The sequence below is a fragment of the Natrix helvetica genome, assembly GCF_964273705.1.
Source record: "Natrix helvetica genome assembly, chromosome: 3".
NCBI lineage: Eukaryota > Metazoa > Chordata > Lepidosauria > Squamata > Natricidae > Natrix > Natrix helvetica.
This window is the reverse complement of record NC_138549.1, coordinates 171,364,901-171,388,192: the sequence shown is the minus strand read 5'-3', so window position 1 is coordinate 171,388,192 and position 23,292 is coordinate 171,364,901. Positions and strand designations below refer to the sequence as shown.

Below are 23,292 nucleotides of genomic sequence, written 5' to 3'. Positions count from 1 at the left end.
ATATTTATTTATTTTTCTTGCAAAATTACCTTTTTTTTAAAAAAAATCTGGGTTAAGATGCAAAAAGTTGCCATCCACTGAATGCTGTTCCTTCGTTCATCTGGGGACGGATTCTACATTACGAACCCTTTTTTTTCCCCCAGTGGAATCAATTAAATGACTCAGTGGGAGGGAAATGGGCAGGCTTCCCATCCAGATGTTTTAAATCTTAACGCTCACCTCTTCCTCCACACCCTGCTTTGACCCTCCAGAGCAACCCAGGATGACACATGAAGGGATCTAATCTCACAAAGAAGACATTTTTCAAGCTGGCAGAATGTCAGTGTATTTTATTAGATGTTTTTTATCCAGTTTTCATTACTTTGTAACTCAAGACGTTGAACATAATACTCCTTCCTCCTCCTATTTCGCCCACAACAACAACCTTGTGAGGGGTATTGTGCTAAGAGAGAGGGACTGGCCCAATGTCAAGCTGATTCTGATGCCTAAGGCAGGACTAGAATTCCCGGTCTCCTCGTGATTGGTCCAAAGTGATCCAGCCAGCTTTTGTGCCTAAGGTAGGACTAGAATTCACGGTCTCCTCGTGATTGGTCCAAAGTGATCCAGCCAGCTTTTATGCCAACGTAACACTAGAACTCACGGTCTCCTGGTGATTGGTCCAAAGTCACCCAGCCAGCTTTTGTGCCTAAGGTAGGACTAGAATTCACAGTCTCCTGGTGATTGGTCCAAAGTCACCCAGCCAGCTTTTATGCCTAAGGTAGGACTAGAATTCACGGTCTCCTGGTGATTGGTCCAAAGTGATCCAGCCAGCGTTCATGCTAAGGTAGGACTAGAACTTATGGTCTCCTTGGTGATTGGTCCAAAGTCACCCAGCCAGCTTTTATGCAGGACTAGAATTCACCTTGCCTGCTTTCATGCCTAATGCAGAACTAGAACTCCCTCCAGCACCTACAACACGTTAAACCTCAAAAAATCCAACCAGGCTTTAACCAACTTCAGCAGGTTGAGTGAACGCAAGTAGGGGATGCCATTTGAATATATTCTGTTAGGCAACTGGCCATTACGTAGCAAACAAAGGGGGGAAATCAAACTTTTTAAGACCTGCGGACTTCAACTCCCAGAATTCCCCAGTCCGCCGCGGCGACAGGGGAATTCTGGGAGTTGAAGTCCTCCCGCTTTAAATTTGTCAAGTCTGAAAAACACCAAATAAACTCTTCTCAGCAACCAAGATCCAGGGAATAGATGTCCTGAAACCCTTCTGTTAAATGTACCATCCGAGAACTGGCAGTTGATTTAATCAAGTCCATTTATCAAGGCTCAAAGGAGCTAGCAATTCATCGGAAAATTAAAAAAAAACCTCTAAGTAGGAATTCAACTTCTCTTTTTCACTCCCCCTGCCCTTCTGTTCTTCCATTGTGTGCCCTGAAACCCAAAGATTAAAAGACGTATTGAAAAGACATCTAAAGCTGCTTCTACAACCAGCGAGGTTCTTTGCCCTGACAATTAGTCTTAATTAGAGTTCGTTAATGTCTAAAAATCAGCCAAGAGTGAATAATCCTTTTCATTTAGGATGGATGGCTGTCTGAGCTGGCATCATCGGTGGGGCCTCAGCTGGAGGGATTCATCTGCGATGGGGCACTGTAGAGGGAAAGAAGAACAGAAGAACAGAATTGGAAGGGACCTCGGAGGTCTTCTAGTCCAACCCCCTGGCTCAGGCAGGAAACCCTGTATCAACCTGGATAAATGGCTGTCCAATCTGTTCTTCTTTTTTTAAAAAAAAAGGTTTTTATTAGGTTAAAAACATTTAAAACGTTGGACATTGTGCGACATTTCTGGCATAGTCATTTCCACAGAGTTTTTTTGATCTTACAGTAATAACAGTTTATATCCGTTACATAGGCACGTGTAGTCAGTCAAATTGCCTACCCATTTATCCCTTTCATTATATAGTTACTATCAGTAGATGTACATCTCCAATTCCTACCTATCGTACAGTCTTAAAACCATATTTTCCAATTCTTAACTACTCTGTGTTTTTCCTCTCCTGAACTTTTCCCCTCGTTTCTAACCATTGGTAAACATTTGTCCCAGATTTCGTGGTATTCCATCTCACTCTTGTCTTTGAGCTCTAGAGTCAGCCTGTTCATTTCTGCGCACGTCAGTATCTTCTTTATTATTTCTTGTTCCGGGGGAATCTCTCTCTCTCGTTTGTGCGGAGACCAGTCTTGCTGCCATTAAAATAGGCAACATTAAATATAATCCACCTTTGCTGTATTTTTCTTTTGTGATCCCTAAGAGAAATAGTGCTGGCCTCAACTCCATCCTTTGATTTAACATCTCTTCCAACCACTTTCTTATCTTTATAAAGCCTTGGTAAGGCCACACTTGGAATACTGCATTCAGTTCTGGTCGCCACGATGTAAAAAAGATGTGGAGACTCTAGAAGGAGTGCAGAGAAGAGCAACAAAGAGGATTAGGGGACTGGAGACTAAAACATATGAAGAACGGTTGCAGGAACTGGGTATGTCTACTTTAATGAATAGAAGGACTAGGGGAGACATGATAGCAGTGTTCCAATATCTCAGGGGCTGCCACAAAGAAGAGGGAGTCAAGCTATTCTCCAAGGCACCTGAGGGTAGAACAAGAAGCAATGGGTGGAAACTAATCAAGGAAGAGAAGCAACTTAGAACTGAGGAGAAATTTCCTGACAGTTAGAACAATTAATCAGTGGAACAGAAGTTGCCTCCAGAAGTTGTGAATGCCCCAACACTGGAAGTCTTTAAGAAGATGTTGGATAGCTATTTGTCTGAAACGGTATAGGGTTTCCTGCCTAGGCAGGGGGTTGGACTAGAAGACCTCCAAGGTCCCTTCCAACTCTACTATTGTATTGTATTGTATTGTATTATCTGGTGCCAAAAGGCTCCAGCTTTTGAGCACTCCCACCACATATGGTGAAAGGTTCCTAGCACAACATTGCATTCCCAACGTCGTGGCAATAAGTTTTTTTTATTAATTTTAGCTAATCAAATGGTTGCCCAATCTCTTCTTGAAAACCTCCAGTGTTGGAGCATGTACAACTCTTCTAAAAAGCAATCTGTTCCAGCCACTCTTTTGAAGACAGCAAAGTCCACATTTTGGGTAGAGAGGACCGCTGGTTTGAAAGAGGGACCAAAGAGGTCATCTATGTCAATATTGAACATCCCAAGAAGTTGCAAGGAGGCTCCACGCCATTTGCACCACTCAGGTGACCCTAAGGACACAGAGAAATATCCAAGTGGCCTCTAAAAGGATGCAAATGGCCAGCTGTCTGCAAGGTGTATAAATCCTTCCATTCTCCACCATCCAGTCAGAGCTGAAGAAGCTTCTTGGATGAGAAGCGAAACCTCTTCAAAGAAAAACAAAAACTCCTGTTGCTTCTTGGGGAGAGGGGGGAGAAACACCTTTGGGGACAATCAATACCTGGATGACTGAGAAGTTCCATAGATGTTCCATTGCTTTATTGTTCTTTCTGTCAGGAACTTTCTCCTTAGTTCTAGGTTGCTTCTCTCCTTGATTAGTTTCCATCCGTGGCTCCTGAGGAAGGGGGGAAAATGAAGGCATCTCAGAGTTGATAAACAAGGGCTGAGAAACTCTGCAGAAAATCCAAGGATAATGTCATATCTGCATTAGTACCTAACAGTCCTCGACTTACAACCACAATTGGGGACCTAATTTCTGTTGCTAAGCCAGGCGGACGGAATCTCTATGGAGATTCTTGGTCATCCTGGTCCTGGTTGTCCCAAAAGTGTTTTTGTTCAAGAGGCAACTGGACTTTCTCATTTTTTTTTCTTTGAAGAAGTTTCGCTTCTCATCCAAGAAGCTTCTTCAGTTCCGGCTGAATGGTGAGGAATGGAAGGATTTATATTCCTTGCAGACAGCTGGTCATTTGCATCATTTTCAGAGGGTTGTTGAGGCCACTTGGAGGTTTACCTGTATCCTCAGAGTCACCTGAGTGGTGCAAATGGGTGTGGAGCCTTCTTGGGACTGCTGAAAGGACCGTGTCATAGACTGGAGATAGATGAGGTCGTATCACTCCCCCTCTGTTGAGGGAGGGCTGCTTAATTTTGACATTCTTTTAGAGGAAGGGTCCCAAAACTTGGCAACTTTAAGACTTGTGGACTTCAACTCCCAGAATTCCTCCTCCAGTCATGTTGCCTCAGGAACTCTGGCATTGAAGTGTGCAAGTCTTAAAGCTGTCAAGTTAAAAGACCCTTGCACCCCTAACCCTTTAGGAAAAAAAACCCCAGGGGTGTTCAAACTTGACAGCTTTAAGACTTGTGGACTTCAACTCCCAGAATTCCTCCTCCAGTCATGTTGGCTCAGGAACTCTGGCATTGAAGTGTGCAAGTCTTAAAGCTGTCCAGAATTCCTCCTCTTGCTCTTCATCTTGATGATGTGCAGACGGACGGGGAGGGGAGGGAGCTGGAACCGGTTCTAAAAGGCACTGTAGATTTGTGAAACCTCTTCTACAGAAGAGCTTAGAACTGGCAGGAACTCACCCCTGCTCAGAGGTCTTCAGGTCCAACCCCGGGGATCCTATGCCATTTCAGACAAACGCCATTTCAGACAAACGGTTCTCCAATCTCTTCTTAAAAACTTCCAGTGTTGGGGCATTCACAACTTCTGGTGGCAATTTCTGTTCCACTGATTAATTGTCCTCACTGTCAGGAAATTTCTCTTTAGTTCCAAGTTGCCTCTCTCCTTGATTAGTTTCCACCCATTGCTTCTTGTCCTGCCTTCAGGTGCTTTGGAAAATAGATTGAACCCCCCCCCCTCTTCTTTATGGTAGCCCTTCAAAATAGAAGACTAGGCCTTCTAATCCAACTCCCGGTCTCCAAGCAGGAGACCCTGTCCCATTTCAGACAAGTAGCTCTTCGTTAAAATCTCTAACGATGGGGCACCCACAACTTGTAGACTAGCCGTGCCCAAATCCTGCAACGCACCATCGTTTCGATTGTAATGTACACTCAATGTCTCCCAGTGACCAAGGGAAAGTGAATTCACTCCCCCCCCCCCCCCGCTGGTGTCGTGGCAGAGAGCCGAGGGCGAAATTAACCACCAACTGTAATGGATTACGAAGGCCAACTAGGGTCGCCCGTTGCATTCTCAGATGTTATATGAGCATCTTAAGCCGGGAGGGTGGGAGGGGGGGGGGCTTGTCAAACTTAATAGGAAACATATGTTTGTGTGTCTCTCTGCGTGTGTGTGTGTGTGTGTGTGTGTGTGTGTGTGTGTTCTCCTCCTCCTCCCTGTTCGCTCTTAAAGCTGGGAATTTCCTGCCTGCCTCTTTTTTTTTTTTTCCCCCAGATCAAAAAATCGCAGAAACGTTCCCTTTCCAGCAAATACCATGCTAAGCACAATTGTAGCCTTTTCAAGTATTTGGCTTGTCCTGTCCACACCTCCCTTGGCCACTTTCTGTCCCAGCCGATGTCTGTGTTTCAGGACCACTGTAAGATGCATGCATCTGATGCTGGAGAGCGTCCCCGAAGTTTCGCCGCAAACCAACGTCCTGTGAGTAAATTGTTTTGCTTTGGGGTTATCATTGTCCTGGGTTTCGCTTCACTCAGATCAAACCGTGGCGGGCAAAGCTTTTCTGAGCCGATTAAGCCAAGAGAGCTGAGCCTGGCTACGTGTTCAGCAGGCTTCTGGTCGCAGATGTGATCGTTAGGATTGGATTGCAAAAATAATTGGTTTGCTGCTTCGCCTTCTTTTTAATGGCAGGGGAATAAGAAGAAGATACTTTTCAGGGCTGATCTAAGGGCAAACTTTAAGTGGATGGATGGATGGATGGATGGATGGATAGATAGATAGATAGATAGATAGATAGATAGATAGATAGATAGATAGATAGATAGATGATAGATAGATGATAGATAGATAGATAGATAGATAGATAGATAGATAGAGATGGATGGATGGATGGATGGATGGATGGATGGATAGATAGATAGATAGATAGATAGATAGATAGATAGATAGATAGATAGATATAGATGGCTAGATAGATGGCTAGATAGATGGCTAGATAGATGGCTAGATAGATAGACAGACAGATAAAGATTATATATTTATCTAGAGATCCCTCACATCCTGGACATAAATTGTTTCAACTTTTACCCTCAGAATAACGCTATAGAGCACTGCACATCGGAACAACTACACAAAAGGATAGGCTTTTCCTGCATGCCATCACTCTGCTAAACAACTAATTCCCACAACACTGTCGAACTATTTACTAAGGCTGTATTACTATTATTCTTCTCACCCTTCCTATTACCTATCTCCTCCTACTTAACGTTGCTTGTATCTCTAGGATTTATATTGTTTGATTTAGTTTCCTAGTGTGATTTGATTGCTTATTTAGTAACCTATGACTATCACTAAATGTTGTACCTTATGATTCTTGATTTTTATGTACACTGAGAGTTTAGGCACCGAAGACAAATTCCTTGTGTATCCAATCACACTTAGCCAATAAAGAATTCTATTTTGTTTTGTTCTGTTCTGTTCTGTTCCATTCTATTATATTCTATTCTATTCCTTAATTCTATTCTATTCTATTCTATAAATTCCATTCCTTAATTCTATTCTATTCTATTCTATAAATTCCATTCCGTAATTCTATTCTATTCCTTAATTCTATTCTATTCCTTATTTCTATTCTATTCCTTAATTCTATTCTATTCCATTTATTCTTATTCTTATTTTATTCTTATTCTATTTATTTCTATTCTATTCTATTCCTATTCTTATTCCTATCCTATCCCTATCCTATTCTATTCTTATTCTATTCCTTATTTTCATTCCATTCCATTGCATTCTTCTATTCTATTCTTATTCCATTCCTTATTTCTATTCTATTCTGAATTCTGAGTGTTGAAGTCCACACCTCTTGAAATTGCCATGGTTGGAGAACCCTGGAATAGGGCCAGAAGTGGTATTCAGCTGGTTCGGACCAATTTGGGCGAACTGGTAAGCACTGACGATCAGTTGGCCCCGCCCACCTGCCCCTGCCCTACCCTGTCCTTTATTTCCTCCTTTCTAGCGCATCTCAATCACGCGGCACAGCTGATCCCCCCCTGTTCTGCTTACTGCGGACTTGAAAGGTAAACAGCTGAGCTTCTAAATGCTCCATTTTCAGCGCTGCATGCAAGCACTTTACCTGAGCGTGCGCCAGTGGTGGGATTCAATTTTTTTTACTACCGGATATGTAGGCGTGGCTTGGTGGGCGTGGCTTGGCAGGGGCATGGCAGGGGAAGGTTACTGCAAAATCCCCATTCCCTCCCGATCAGCTGGGACTCAGGAGGCAGAGAATAGATAGGGCCGGTCAGAGGTAATATTTACCGGTTTTCCGAATTACTCAAAATTTCTGCTAATGGTTCTCCAGAACTGGTCAGAACCTGCTGAATCCCACCTCTGGCATTCACTGAAACAGTTGTTAAACCGCCAGCATCCCACCACTGTATAGGGACGTGATAACAAACCTATGGCACGCGTGCCACCTGCAGCCATTTGTTAGGGCAGCTCCAGAACTGTGGCCAGCTGACTTCAGCCTTCTTTTGATGCCGTTTTTCGCTTCCTTGAAGCCTCCAGAGCGCAAAAAAACGGCCCTTCGGGCAAACCGGAACTTTGGGAATGCACTTCCAGTTTGCCCAGAGGGCCCTTTTTCACCTCCGAAGCCTTTAGGAGGCTTCCCTGAAGGCTCTGGAGGCCATAAAACGGCCCTACAAGCAAACCGGAAGTCCACTCCCGAACTTCCGTTTTGCCCATAGGGTCGGTTTTTCGCACTCCGGAGGCTTCAGGGAAGCTCCTGAAGCCTCTGGAGGGCCTTTTGGGGAGGGGCTGTTTTCACCCTCCCCAGGCTCCTAGAAAGCCTCTGGAGCCTGGGGAGGGTGAAAAAACCAAACCACTAGTCTGAAATAATATAGGGCCGTGAGGGCAAACCCATGGCATGCGTGCCAGAGGTGGCATGCAGAGCCCTCTCTGTGGGCAAGTGCTGTCGCCAGGTGCTCTTTTGGTTTCCAGTATGCACATGCGCACCAACCAGCTGCTCTTCGGGCATGCCGGAGAACCAGAAAACCAAAAGCCAGCTGGCCGGTGCGAGTATGTGTGCCGGCCCCCTGGTCTTCAGATTTCTGATGCTCTGGTGTGCAAATGCTCACCCATGTTTTCCGATTTGGACACTCAATGGAGAAAAGGTTCACCATCCCTGGCATTGTCAGCGTTCCAAATATCATGCAGAATTAAATCAGAGTCCAAGGCAGGGCTATCCTTAAAGTTCCAATTTAATAAGACAGACATGTTGGCAACAAACTGTGGAATCCCAAATCTAAAAGCTTCCTGGGATTCCACCCAGTTGAAAGTTCATGATCTTATATCCCCACACCCATAAATCCATCACACGGTCCAATCTTCTTCGGCCACGCTGGCATCTCCACCCAGCTGGTTCCGGTCAGGTGCAGAGGTGCGGAGACAAAAGATGACCTTGGCTTCTAGAAAGGAATGACAACAACACATTCCACAATTCCTCTCCTTTCTATTCCCCCTCCCAATTACTACACTAATGAAACAGCATAGGAAAATAATAGAGAGTGTGGCAGGCCAAAGATCCTAAAAAGGAATATAACTGCAGGCCTGACAGGTATAGGGTTTCCTGCTTGAGCAGGGGGTTGGACTAGAAGACTCCAAGGTCCCTTCCGACTCTATTTTGATTGAAATCCTGTCTAGATTTGTGCTAGTGCAGACATTTTTGCTCAGATGGGAAGTGAAAAAGAGCAAGCAGCATCAAGTGTGCAATGGGCAGAAATAGTAAACATAAGATTCCCACGTGCTTTAGAGGGCTGGGCTGCACATTCTCTCTCTGTGCTGTTAAGAAGAAGATAATTTTCAAAGGATTGTGAATAGTTTCTACCTGACTGTGCTGGACCCTATCCAGGTAGACCTCGACGTACGGCCAACATTGAGCTCAACATTTCTGCTGCTAAGTGAGACGGTTGTGAGTGAGAGTTTTACCCTATTTTACTACCTTTCTTGCCGCCATTGTTAAGTGAATCACTCCAGTTGTTAAGTAAGTAACACGGTTGTTAAGTGAATCTGGCTTTCCCATTGACTCTGCGTGTCAGACGGTCGCAAAAGGGGATTGCGTGACCCCAGAACGTTGCCATGCCCACCAAAATTCCCTGAACAACTGTCTCACTTAGCAACAGACGTTTCGGGGTCATTTGTGGTCCTAATGCGCGGATTCCCTGTATATCAAGATATTTAAGATAATTAAAAGTATGAGAGGCATGGCTGTATTTTTAAAGAGAGCATTTTGAGAACATAGGACAAAATGACTAATCTTTTCAAGTTGCCTAGATTTAAAATATTTCTCAAGGTTTGCGGAGTTGGCTGTGATTTGAGTCTCCAGAGGAACTGAGGGGAGAGAGAGAGCTAGTGGAAAATATAGGATTTGCGCTCGTCTCTGATAGAAGAGGTCGGCAGTTCAGCGGTTCGAATCCCTAGCGCTGCTTAATGGGGTGTGCTCCCGTTCTTGTCCCAGCTTCTGCCAACCTAGCAGTCCGAAAACACATAAAAATGCAAGTAGAAAAATAGGAACCATATTTCTTGGGAAGGTAACAGCGTTCCATGCGCCTTCGGCGTTTAGCCATGTCAGCCACATGAGCACAGAGACATCTTCGGACAGCGCTGGCTCTTCGGCTTTGAAACGGAGATGAGCACCGCCCCCTAAAGTCAAGAACAACTAGCACATATGTGTGAGGGGAACGTTTACTTTTACCTTTACCTGGTGGGAGAACTTAAAAGAAGAAGTTTAGCTAGCCATTATGCAGCAGAGGTGTAGATGAAAAAAACAAAAGGAGAGAGAGAACATATGAAAATTTTATTCTGGCTGATCCATCAAAGATAAATAAGTAGGTTTCCTTTCCCTTCAATCAGTGTTTCTGAAACTTGACCGTTTTAAGATGAGTGGAATTCCCAGAATTCCCTAGGCAGCTTTGTATTTTGTATATTTGAAAAGCCTCAACAACAGGGGTTGTAGTGGAAACCTGCGGGTGGGGTGGCCCCCTGCCACAGCTCTTTGCTGTCCTATTTAGCCTCGTTTTCTAAGCCGTATGCATGCATGCATGCAAGCCACGCATGCAAGCAAAGCGCATGTGGAGAAGGCGCACGCACTCATGAAGGGAGTATGCATGCACACGCACTTACAGTTTCGGTGTGCAGTGAACTGGTGATAAAATTATGTGAAACCAGCTCAACAACCCCACCTGATGCTTCGATAACAAAAACTCCCATGTAAATTTATTCTTATTTATTTATAAACCTTTGTTTCTTGAGCCGTTTCTGTCTCGTAACCAGGAAGAGGGATCTGGTCCGTGTATTTAATCAAAAGGTACTTTGCTGTCTTAACAACATTCCTCGCAGGAAATCCCTCAGATTGTTATCCTAATTTTCTCTAAAGCAAGCCGTGCATTTCTCCCCCTCCTGCTTCTCCCCAAATTCGGCCAGCGAAGAGAGCAAATGCACAGGAAACTCGGCTCTGAAAATCGCCTGCCGGAGGAATGGCCCAAACTGTCTCTTGGCACTTCTCCTTTGGCGGCTGCTGGCTGCAGCTGGAGGCCCCAAAAGTGAAGGGCTGAACGGGTTCCAAGGCCAACAACAGCTGTGGGCCATTTGTGTTCTGCACTCTTCAAACCCAATGAGATCCGTGGTGGTTTGTTCCAGGGTTTGGGCTGTTTGAAGTCCAAGGTCAACTGCATGGAAAGGAACTCCGCATCGGTCCAGAAAAATCTGAATTGCAGCTTGCAGAGCGGATGGTGGGGAAGGGAGGAGGGGGGGGGGGGCTGGCTTATGCTTGGGTTTGGTGGACAAGAAGGTTACGGTTGGCTTGAGGCGCTTTGGTTTTTCGATGGTGCAAAACCCACAGATGGGCTCCACTAATTGATTCAAATGTGGCCTTGCCAAGATGTGGATTTCAAACAGAGCATCGATCTCGTTTTCTTTCTCTCCTTCTTCCCTCCCTCTTCATTCTTCTTTCCTTCTTTCTTACATTCCTTTTTAACCTTCTTTCCTTCCTTTTCCTTCTATCCTTCCTTTTCTTTGTTTCTTTTTCTCTCTCCTTCTTCCCTTCCTCCCTTCTTTCTTTCATTCTTTCATTCTTTTTTCCCTTCCCTTCTTTTTCTTCCTTCCTTCTTTCTCAATTTTTCTTCCTTTCTCTTTCCTTGTTCCCTTCCTTTCTTCCTTCTTCCTTTCTACTTTCCTTTCCTTTTTTCCTTCCTTCCTTCTTTCTTGTTCTTTTTTTTGCATTCTTTTTCTTTCCTTCTTCCCTGCCTTCCTTTTATTTCTTCCTTCATTCTTTCTTTCCTTTTTTTACCTCCTTCCTTTTTCATTTCCTTCCTTCCCTTTCTCTTTCTTTCTCTTTCCTTTTTCTCTTCCTTCCTTCCTTCTTTCTTACATTCCTTTCTTTTTACCTTCTATCCTTCCTTTTCTTTTTCCTTCCTACATTCCTATTTTCTTTCCTTCCTTCTTTTTCATTCTTTTTCCTCTTTCCTTCATTCTTTTTTCTCATTCCTTCTTCCCTTCCTTCCTTCATTTTACCTTCCTTTCTTTTTCCTTCCTTCTATTTTTCCTCTCCCTTTTCCTTCATTCTTTCTTCTTTCTTTCATTCCCACATTCCTTTCTTTTTTCTTACTTTCCTTTTCCTTCTTTCCTTTTATCTTTCTCTTCTTCCTTCCTTCATTCTTCCTCCTTTCCTCCTATCTTACCTTCCTTTCCTTCTTTACTTCTTTCTGACCTTCCTTTCTATTTACTTTCTTTTTTCTTTCTTTCTTTTATTTTCTTTCTTTTGATCTTTTTGTAACCTTCCTCTTTTTCTTTCTTTTTTAATCTTGTTTTTTTTAAAGGAATAACTCAAGGCAGCAATACTTCATATTCCTTCCTCTTTCTATTTTCCCCACAATAACTCTGTCAGGTGGGTTAGGCTTAGAGACAGTGACTGGCCCAAAGTCACCCAGCCACCTTTCGTGCCTAAGGTGGGACTAGAACTCAATGTCCCCTGGGGAGTGGCTCAAACTCACTCAGCTCCCTTTCATTTCTAAACCCGGACTAGATCACGAGATCACATTTTGGGAGCTCAATAGGCCTAATTTATGGCTTTAACCATTTGTCATACAATTTATCCTGCAATCTCTTAATCCTCGTTGTTGCTCTTCTCTGGACTCTTTCTTGAATCTCAGCATCCCTTTTACATCGTGGCCACCAAAACTGGAGGCACCACTCCACGTGGGGCCTTGCCGAGGCCTTAGAACAGGGGGGCCCAAAGTTGGCAACTTTTAAGAGTTGCGGACTTCAACTCCCAGAATTCTCCAGCCAGCATAAACAGCATAGCTCCAGCCACCATAGCTGGCTGGAGAATTCTGGGAGTTGAAGTCCACAAGCCTTAAAGGTGCCAAGTTTGGGCACCCCTGCCTTAGGAATTGGCATTAGCGCTTCACGGGATCTTGATTCTCAGTCCCGCTGTTGATGCAGCCTGGGAGTGCATGGGATTTCTTGGCAGCTGCAGCCAACTGCTGGTCTCCCATAAATGCAAGGCGGGACGCGCTACCGCGGGACTTTCACACGGAACGGAACGCTGCATCCCTCACGGCAGAATCGCAGCCTTCCCTCCTCGCAAAGCATCACGGTAGAAGGTAATGCAAATGAGGCTGCTCATCGCCCCGCCTCCCCGCCCAGTTCGTTCTCCGTGAGCTGCGATGCTGGCGAGAAACCCGGGCGATCCAATCGGAGCCACGCCTCAAGTTACCATCAGGATGCAGAGTGACGTCAGGTACGTGGGGATGTTTCATCTGACGTCACTTTCCAACCGCTTGAGGCGTGGCTCCGATCTGTGAGTGTCGGTCTTGACCCGCCAGCAAAGCATTAAACCTCATCCAAACGGAGCGGGGAGCTGAGCAGGCTCATTTGCATGGGCTTCAACCGTGATGCTTTGCGAAGAAAAAGGACCCGCGACTCTCCCGTGATGGGTGCCCCGTTTCGCTAACGTGCGGAAGTCCCGATTCTAGAACCGGCGGGAATGTTCGAAAACACCTTCTTGCCCATCCACGGACAGGTGTTTCGCCGCGGTCGCACGGGACGCCGTAATCTCAATGTGTATTGCCGCCATAGGGTTTGGTGTCTGTGACAAGCATTCTCCCTTCTCGGACGTGGAGATAGCATCCAGATGGGTTGTTATTATTGAATTTTTGGAGGCCCATTAGGGCTACTTTTATCTTGTAAAGGTAGATATAAGTTTGCGTATTGGCTGTTATATCTCCCTTTCCAATCGTTTTCTTTGTAGTATCATCTTGGTTGAGAATGGGTAGAGTATCCTTTTGTTCTCCTTTCTGTCCCCACCGCTGGCTTTTGGGTTTCCCCCTGGCTGGCTGGGGAGTTTTGGGAGTTGAAGTCCACCAGTCTTGAAAGAGCTAACTTTGCGGACCCCTGATGTAGCCGCACAAGTAAGCGTTGGTGGCGGTAACCCAAAAACCCAATGCAATCCTAAACTGCATTAGCGGAGGGATACAATCAAGGTCAAGTGGGGTATTAATACCACTTTTTAAAGCCTTAAGACCACACCTAGAATACTGCATCATAAAAAAAATGTTGAATCGCTCTTTCTAGAAAGAGTGCAGAGAAGAGCAACCAGGATGATTAGCAGACTAGAGGCTAAAACATATGAAACAGTTGCAGGACCTGGGTATACTTAGTCTGATGAAAATAACGAGGGGTGACATGATAGCAATGTACCGATATCTAATGGGCTGCCACAGAGAAGGGGAAGTCAAGCTATTACCCAAAGCACCTGAAGGCGGGAGAAGCAGCAAAAGCCCAAAGTCGCCCAGCCACCTTTCGTGCCTAAGGCGGGATTACAACTCACTGTCCCCTGGTGATTGGCCCAAAGTCACTCAGCTCACTTTCATGTCTAAAGCGGGACTAGATCACACGATCACATTTTGGGATCTCTGTAACACAACCTAATTTGTGGCTGTTTGTAGCAACCCATTGTCACCTGACAGTCACTAATGATGTTTTTATTTATTTATTTATTTATTTATTTATTTATTTATTTATTTATTTATTTATATTTGGTGCTTCTAGACCGCCCCCTCTCCCAGAAGGGACTCGGGGCGGTGTACAGTCCATAGAGAATATCACAAAATACAATAAAAAAGTGAAATATGTACAGTTTGGAGGAGGTTAAAATACAATTAAAAGAACTGTACAAAGCTAATATAAATATAAGTTTTTTAAATCCTAAAACAGATGCAACAAATTAAAAAACCCCTAAGATAGCCAGATAATAATACATTTGCCAGGAGGGACAGATTGTAATTATGCCAGGCCTGCTAATCGGAACAGGTGAGTCTTCAATTTTTGCCGGAAGGAGCGGAGGTCAGAAGTGGTTCTAATGTTTAGTGAAATACACTTCCTCTTTTGGGTAAAACCATGCCCGTTAACAACCATGGTGTCCATTTAACGACCACTGCAAAAGAAGCTCCTGAAGCCGCCTGCAAACTCCTCAGTCCTCGTTGTTGCTCTTCTCTGGACTGAGTCTCAACATCCTTTTTACATCGTGGCCACAAAACTGGAGGCAGCACTCCAAGTGGGGCCTTGCCAAGGCCTTAGAACAGGGGGGCCCAAAGTTGGCACCTTTTAAGACTTGTAGACTTCAACTCCCAGAATTCTCCAGCCAGCTATGGTGGCTGGCTGGAGAATTCTGGGAGTTGAAGTACAAAAGTCTTAAAAGGTGCCATTTTGGGGCACCCCTGCCTTAGAAAGTGGCACTAGCGCTTCACGGGATCTTGATTCTCATTCTCGCTATTGATGTAGCCTGGGAGTGCATGGGATTTCTTGGCAGCTGCAGCCAACTGCTGGCTCTCCCATAAATGTAAGGCGTCCCGCGCGACCGCGCATAAACACGTGTCCCTGGGTTCACAAGAAGATCTTTTCGGACATTCCCGCCGGTTCCAGAGCCGGGACTTTCGCACGGAGCGAAACGCTGCATCCCTCACGGCAGAATCGCAGCCTTCCCTCCTTGCAAAGCATCATGGTAGAAGCCAATGCAAATGAGGCTGCTCATCGCCCCGCCTCCCCGCCCAGTTCGTTCTCCGTGAGCTGCGATGCTGGCCAGAAACCCGGGCGATCCAATCGGAGCCACGCCTCAAGTTACCATGAGGATGCAAAGTGACGTCAGGCACGTGGGCCTCGTTCATCTGACATCACCTGCGTGTCGGTCTTGACTCTCCAACAAAGCATTAAACCTCATCCAAACTGAGCGGGGAGCTGAGCAGGCTCATTTGCATGGGCTTCAACCGTGATGCTTTGCGAAGACAAAGGACTCGCGACTCTCCCGTGATGGGTGCCCCGTTTCGCTACGTGCGGAAGTCCCGATTCTAGAACCGGCGGGAATGTTCGAAAACACCTTTTTTTCTATCCACGGACACATGTTTCGCAGCGGTCGTGGTAATCTCAATGTATATTGCCGCCGTAGGTTTTGGTGTCTGTGAAAATCGTTCTTCCATTTTCTGAAGTGGAGATAGCAGCCAGATGGGTTGTTATCGTTGAATTTTTGGAGGCCCATTAGGGCTAATTTTATCTTGTTCTTAAGGTAAATGGAAGTTTGCGAGTTGTCTGCTGTATTTCCCTTTTTATGTTTGGAAGTGTTTTTCACTCTCGTCCAATTACTGCTCGTTTTCTTTGTAGTATTTTATTGGGTGACAATGGTAGGGTATCCTTTCGTTCTGCTTTTGCCTCCACCCTGGCTGGTTGGGGAATTCTGGGAGTTGAAGTCCACAAGTCTTAAAAGTTTTTAAGTTTGGGCACCCTTGCCTTAGGAAGTGGCACTAGTGCTTCACGGGATTTTGATTCTCATTCTCGCTGTTGATGCAGCCTGAGAGTGTATGGGATTTCTTTACAGCTGCAGACAACTGTTGGCTCTCCCATAAATACAAGGCGTCCCGCGTAACCGCGCATAAACACGTGTCCCTGGGTTCGCAAGATCTTTTCGAACATTCCCGCCGCTTGCAGACAAGCGACTTTCGTACGGAGGGAAACGCTGCATCCCTCCTCGCAAAGCATCACGGTAGAAGATAATGCAAATGAGCTGCTCATCGCCCCGCCTCCCCGCCCACTTCGTTCTCCGTGGGCTGCGATACGAGCGATAAACCCGGGCGATCCAATCGGAGCCACGCCTCAAGTTAACATCAGGATGCAAAGTGACGTCGGGCACGTGGGCCTCGTCACTTTGCACCCGCTTGAGGCGTGGCTCCGATGTGAGCGCCTATCTTGAGTCGCCAACAAAGCGTTAAACCTCATCCAAACGGAGCGGGGAGGCGGGGAGCTGAGCAGGCTCATTTACATGGACTTCTACCGTGATGCTTTGCGAAGAGGAAGGACCCGCGACTCTCCCGTGATGGTTGCCCCGTTTCCCTTCGTACGGAAGTCCTGGTTCTAGAACCGGCAGGAATGTTCGAAAACGCCTTTTTGCCCACCCACGGACACGTGTTTCCCGCAGTCGCGCGGGACGCCGTAACCTCAATGTTTATTGCCGCCCTAGGACCTTGTGTCGGTGGACGCATTTTACACTTTTCTGTGCGATGTGGGAGACTCCACGTATGGGTTATTAACCAATTTTTGGAGGCCCAGTAGGGCTAATTTTACCTTGTTGTAAAGTTAGAGAAACGGTTGCTAATCGGCTCTTAATTTTTTATGTGTCTGTTTGAAAGTTACTTTAGGTATGTGCCAAATATTACTCTTTTGGGAGAAAGTCCTTTCATTCTGCTTTCGTCCCCCTATGGGTCCCCTGGCCGCGCAAGTAACCAGGATGATTAGCGGGCTGGAGGCTGAAACATATGAAGAACAGTTACTAGAACTCGGTGTACTTAGTCTGATGAAAAGAACGAGGGGTGACTTGATAGCAATGTACCGATATCTAAGGGGCTGCCACAGAGAAGGGGAAATCAAGCTATTCTCCAAAGCACCTGAAGGCAGGAGAAGCAGCAATGGCCCAAAATCACCTAGCCACCTTTCATGCCGAAGGCGGGACTAGAACTCACTGTCCGGTGAGGAGTGGCTCAAACTCACTCAGCTCCCTTTCATGTCTAAGCCGGGACTAGATCACATTTTGGAAACTCAGTATCACGACATAATCTATGGCTGCTTGTAGCAGCCCATTAACACCTGACAGTCACTAACGATGTTTTAATGAAATACACTTCCTCTTTTTGGCAAAACCATGCCAGTTAACAACCATGGTGTCCATTTAATGACCACTGCAAAAGTGCAGTAGTTTAAATTTACAATTTATGTACTCACATAATGGGCATTGTGGTCATAACTCAAGGATTCCCCACCTGCATTCCCAAGGGACAGATTCATCTTTTTGGAGCCTTTTCAATACATGTAGTTCTCAACTTACAACTGTTTGTTTAGTGACCAAACTTTAAACAGCATTGAAAAAAATGATTTGTGACCATTTTTCACCAGGGTCATCCCCAGGGTCATATGATCAAAGAACCACTAATTCCAACAACATGGTCAAACTATTTAAGGCTGTAATTCTTCTCCTTCTTATACAATAATACAATAGTAGAGTTGAAGGGACCTTGGAGGTCTTCTAGTCCAACCCCCTGCCTAGGCAGGAAACCCTATACCGTTTCAGACAAATAGCTATCCAATATCTTCTTAAAGACTTCCAGTGTTGGGGCATTCACAACTTCTGGAGGCAAGCTGTTCCACTGATTAATTGTCCTCACTGTCAGGAAGTTTCTCCTCAGTTCTAAGTTGCTTCTCCTTGATTAGTTTCCACCCATTGCTTCTTGTTCTACCCTCAGGTGCCTTGGAGAATAGTTTGACTCCCTCTTCTTTGTGGCAACCCCTGAGATATTGGAACACTGCTATCATGTCTCCCCTAGTCCTTCTTTCTCTTAAGCTAAACATACCCAGTTCCTGCAACTGTTCTTCATATGTTTTAGTCTCCAGTCCCCTAATCATCTGTGTTGCTCTTCTCTGCACTCTTTCTAGAGTCTCCACATCTTTTTTACATTGTGGCGACCAGAACTGAATGCAGTATTCCAAGTAATGCCTTAGTAAGGCCACATTTCTCATCCTTCCTATTACCTACCTATCTCCTATTTATGACTATAAACTTGTTGCTTGTATCTTTAGGATTTATATTGCTTTATTTCGTTTCCTAGTATGATTTGATTGCTTATTTAGTATCCTATGACTATCACTAAGTGTTGTATCTTATGATTCCTGATTTCTATGTATGCTGAGAGTTTAGGCACAGAAGACAAATTCCTTGTGTGTCCAATCACAATAAAGAAGGCCAATAAAGAATTCTATTTTGTTCTGTTCCGTTCTATTCTTTTTCTATTCTAATCTATTCTATAAATTCTATTCCTTATTCCTTTCCATTCTATTCTATTCTTACTCTATTCTTATTCTATTCTATTCTTATTCTATTCCTTATTTCTATTCTATTCTGAATTCTGGGAGTTGAAGTCCACAAATCTTGAAATTGCCATGTTTGGAGAACCCTTATATAGGGCCAAAGGTGGTATTCAGCCAGTTCGGACCAGTTCGGGCAAACTGGTAAGCACCGACGGTCCGTTGGCCCCACCCACCTGCCCCTGCCCCACCTTGTCCTTTATTTCCTGCTTTCTAGCTAATCTCAATCGCGCGGCACAGCTGATTTCCGCCCCCTCGCTGTTCTACTTACGGTTGTTAAGTGAATCTGGCTTTCCCATTGGTTCTGCGTGTCAGAAGGTCGCAAAAGGGGATTGCGCAACCCCAGAACGTTGCCATGCCCACCAAAATTCCCTGAACTGTCTCACTTAGCAACAAACGTTTTGGGGTCATTTGTGGTCATAATGAGAGGATTACCTGTATATCAAGATATTTAAGATAATTAAAAGTATGAGAAGCATGGCTCTATTTTTGGCTGTGATTGAGTCTCCAGAGGAACTGAGGGTCGTGAGAGCTGGTGGAAAATATAGGATTTGCGCTCCTCCCTATGGGAGACAGAGACGTGGTGGCTCAGTGACTAAGATGCTGAGCTTGTCAATCAGAAAGGTCGGCAGTTCAATTCCCTAACACCGCCTAATGGGGTGAGCTCCCATTACCTGTCCCGGCTTCTGCCAACCTAGCAGTTCAAAAGCACATAAAAAATGCAAGTAGAAAATTAGGAACCACCTTTGGTGGGAAGGTAACAGTGGTCCATGCACCTTTGGCATTGAGTGATGCCAACCACATGACCACAGAGACATCTTCGGACAGCGCTGGCTCTTCGGCTTTGAAACGGAGGTGAGCACTGTCCCCTAAAGTAAAGAACGACTAGGACATATGTGCGAGGGGAACCTTTACTTTTACCTTTACCTGATGGGAGGACTTAAAAGAAGGTGGAGGTGAGCTAGACTTTATGCAGCTAAGGTGTAAATGAAAAACAAAACAAAAGGGTGTGCACCCTTCCACAGCTCTATGCTGTCCTATTTAACCATGTTTTCTAAGGCGTGTACTGTACATGCATGCAAGCCACACATGCAAAGTACATGTGCAAAAGCTGCTTGCGCTCATGAAGCACGTTTTCAGTGCATGGTGAATTGGTGGTAAAATTATGAGAAATTCACCTCTGCTCATCAACCCCACCTGATATTCGATAACAAAAAAAACCATGTAAATTTATTCTTATTTATTTATAAATATGTGCTCCTTGAGCAGTTTCTGTCTCGTAACCAGGAAGAGGGCCACTTTGCTGTCTTAACATTCCTTGCAGAAAATACTTCAGGTTATTATCCTAGACTCTAAAGGAAGCCGTGCATTTCTCCCCCTCCTGCTTCTCCCCAAATTCGGCCAGCGAAGAGAGCAAATGCACAGGAAACTCGGCTCTGAAAATCGCCTGCCGGAGGAATGGCCCAAACTGTCTCTTGGCATTTCTCCTTCAGCTGCTGCTAGCTGCAGCTGGAGGCCCCAAAAGTGAAGGGCTGAACGGGTTCCAAGGCCAACAACAGCTGTGGGCCATTTGTGTTCTGCACTCTTCAAACCCAATGAGATCCGTGGTGGTTTGTTCCAGGGTTTGGGCTGTTTGAAGTCCAAGGTCAACTGCATGGAAAGGAACTCCGCATCAGTCCAGAAAAATCTGAATTGCAGCTTGCAGAGCGGATGGTGGGGAAGGGAGGAGAGGGGGGGCTGGCTTATGCTTGGGTTTGGTGGACAAGGGGGTTAAGGTTGGCTTGTGGTGCTTTGGCTTTTCGATGGTGCAGAACCCACAGATGGGCTCCACTAATTGACTCAAATGTGGCCTTGCCAAGATGTAAATTTCAAACAGGATCTGTCTTGCTCTTTCTCGTCTTCCCTTCCTTTTCTTCCTTTTCTTCCTTCCTTCATTCTTCTTTCTTTTCTTTTTCCTTCTTACATTCCTTTTTTCCTTCCTTTTCCTTCTTTCCTTTTATCTTTCTCATTCTTTCCTCCTTTGTTACATTCCTTTTTCCTTCATTTCTTTTCCTTCATTTTATTTTTTCTTTCTCTTATTCTTTCTTTCTCTTATTCTTTCTCTTCCTTCATTCATTCTTCCTCCTTTCCTTTTATCTTACCTTCCTTTCCTTCTTTCCTTCCTTTTCCTCCTTGTTTCTCTCTCTTTCCTTCTTTCTAACCTTCCTTTTCCTTTCTTTTTTAATCTTGTTTTTTATTTTATTTTTTTAGAAATAACTCAAGGCAGCAAACATACTTCATATTCCTTCCTCTCTCTATTTTCCCCACAATAACCCTGTCCAGGTGGGTTAGGCTTAGACACAGTGACTGGCCCAAAGTCACCCAGCCACCTTTGGTGCCTAAGGCAGGACTAGAATTCACCCTCTCTTGGTGATTGGCCCAAAGTCATCCAGCTGGCTTTTCTGGCTAAGAGGGGATTAAAACTCTCTGTCCCCTGGTAATTGGCCCAAAGTCACTCAACTCACTTTCATGTCTAAGCCGGGACTAGATCACATTTTGGGAGCTCAGTCACACGGCCTAATTGATGGCTTTAACCATTTGTCATACAATTTATGCTGCAAACCCCTCAATCCTCGTTGTTGCTCTTCTCTGGGCTCTTTCTAGAGTTTCAACATCCTTTTTACATCCTGGCAACTAAAACAGGAGGAAGCCCTCAAAGTGGGACCTTGCCAAGGCCTTAGAACAGAGGTCTCCAAACAGCAACTTTTAAAACTTGTGGACTTCAACTCAGCTATGCTGGCTGGAGAATTCTGGGAATTGAAGTCCAAAATCTTAAATGGTGCCATTTTGGGGCACCCCTGCCTTAGAAAGTGGCACTAGCGCTTCGCGGGATCTTAATTCTCATTCTCGCTGTTGATGCAGCCTGGGAATGCATGAGATTTCTTGGCAGCTGCAGCCAACTGCTGGCTCTCCCATAAATGCAAGGCGTCCCTCGCGACCGCGCATAAACACGTGTCCCTGGGTCCACAAGATCTTTTCGAAAATTCCCGCCGGTTCCAGAGACGCGACTTTCGCACGGAGCGAAACGCTGCATCCATCACGGCAGAATCACAGCCTTCCCTTCTCGCAAAGCATCACGGTAGAAAATAATGCAAATGAGGCTGCTCATCTCCCCGCCCAGTTCGTTCTCCGTGAGCTGCGATGCTAGCGAGAAACCCGGGCGATCCAATCGGAGCCACGCCTCAAGTTACCATCAGGGTGCAGTGACGTCAGGCACGTGGGGCTCCTTCATCTGACGTCACTTTGCACCCGCTTGAGGCGTGGCTCCGATCTGAGTGTCGGTCTTGACTCGCCAACAAAGCATTAAACCCCATCCAAACGGAGCGGGGAGCTGAGTAGGCTCATTTGCATGGGCTTCAACCGTGATGCTTTGCAAAGAGGAAGGACCCGCGACTCTCCCGTGATGGATGTACTGTTTCGCTTCGGACGGATATCCCGATTCTAGAACCGGTGGGAATGTTCGAAAGTTCCTTCTTTTCCACCCCCGGACACGTGTTTCACTGCGGTCGCGCGGGACGCCGTAACCTCAACATCTATTGTCGCCGTAGGGCTCGGTTTCGGCAGACGTAGTTATTCCGTTCTCGGAGTTGCGCAGGAGAGTCCAATAATGGGTTATTATTATGAATTTTTGGAGGCCCAGTAGGGCTATTACGTTGTTGTAAAGTTAGAGTAATTTTTGTCTTTTACCTCTCCATTTTTATGTCCCTGCTTGAAAGTGCATTTACTGTGTTCACGTTATTGCTGTTTTGCATTGTAGTATCTTAATAGGGGAGAATTCTTTTGTTCTCCTTTCATCCCCCCCTCCTTGGTTTATGTGTTCTCTGGCCGTACAAGTAAGCGGCGCCTTTTGGGATGCAGGCAGCATTTAAAACTACCAGGATGATGGGATTGGAGGCTGTGCTGTAACTCGGTATACTTAGTCTGATGAAAAAAATGAAGGGTGACATGATAGCAATGTACCGATATCTAAGGGGCTGCCACAGAGAAGGGGAAGTCAAGTTATTCTCCAAAGCACCTGAAGGCAGGAGAAGCAGCAATGGCCCAAAGTCACCAACCACTTTTCATGCCTAAAGCGAGACTAGAAATCACTGTCGCCCAGCTCACTTTCATGTCTAAGACGTCACTTTGCAGCCGCTTGAGGCATGGCTCCGACCTGAGCGCCTATCTTGAATCTCCAACAAAGCATTAAACCTAATCCAAACTGAGCGGGGAGGCGGGGTGCTGAGCAGCGTCATTTGCATGGGCTACTACCGTGATGCTTTGCGAAGAGGAAGGCCCCGCGACTCTCCCGAGATGGGTGCCCTGTTTCGCTTCGTGAGGAAGTCCTGCTTCTAGAACCGGCGGGAATGTTTGAAAATGACTTCTTGTCCACCCCCAGACACGTGTTTCGCCGCGGTGACACGGGACGCCATAACCTCAATGTTTAATGCCGCCGTAAGTCTTGTCGTCGGAGGAAGCAGTTTATTTGTTTCTCGTGGTGCGGTGGGACGAGCTACAGTTGGGTTTTTTCTCAATGAATTTTTGGAGGCCCAATAGGGCTAAATTTTGTCTTGTTCTAAGCATAAGAGGAAAGGTTGGTGATTGGCTCTTGTCCCTCTGCATTTTTTTACATCTCTGGATTGTGGTATCTTCATTAAGTGAGAATGGAGAAAAAGCTAATGAAGTTCTAAATTGCATTAGCAGAGGGACACAATCAAGATTGAGGTATTAATAGCCGCTCTGTAAAGC

At 45.5% G+C, this 23,292-nt stretch overlaps 1 protein-coding gene across 2 annotated transcripts in view; it reads left to right on the top strand.

The window, feature by feature from the left end:
* Window positions 1-5,386: 5,386 nt before the first annotated feature.
* The window catches only part of LOC309390390 (peroxidasin homolog), a gene marked incomplete at its 5' end in the record, with an annotated part of 160,667 nt that continues 142,761 nt past the window's right edge, over window positions 5,387-23,292 (top strand). Inside the window, one exon of one of the 2 annotated variants that reach the window (XM_081949689.1) lies at window positions 5,387-5,550. In XM_081949689.1, the coding sequence (XP_081805815.1) occupies window positions 5,387-5,550 (164 nt within the window). The remainder of the gene's footprint in view (window positions 5,551-23,292) is intronic. The other variant, XM_081949690.1, reaches the window with a different exon arrangement.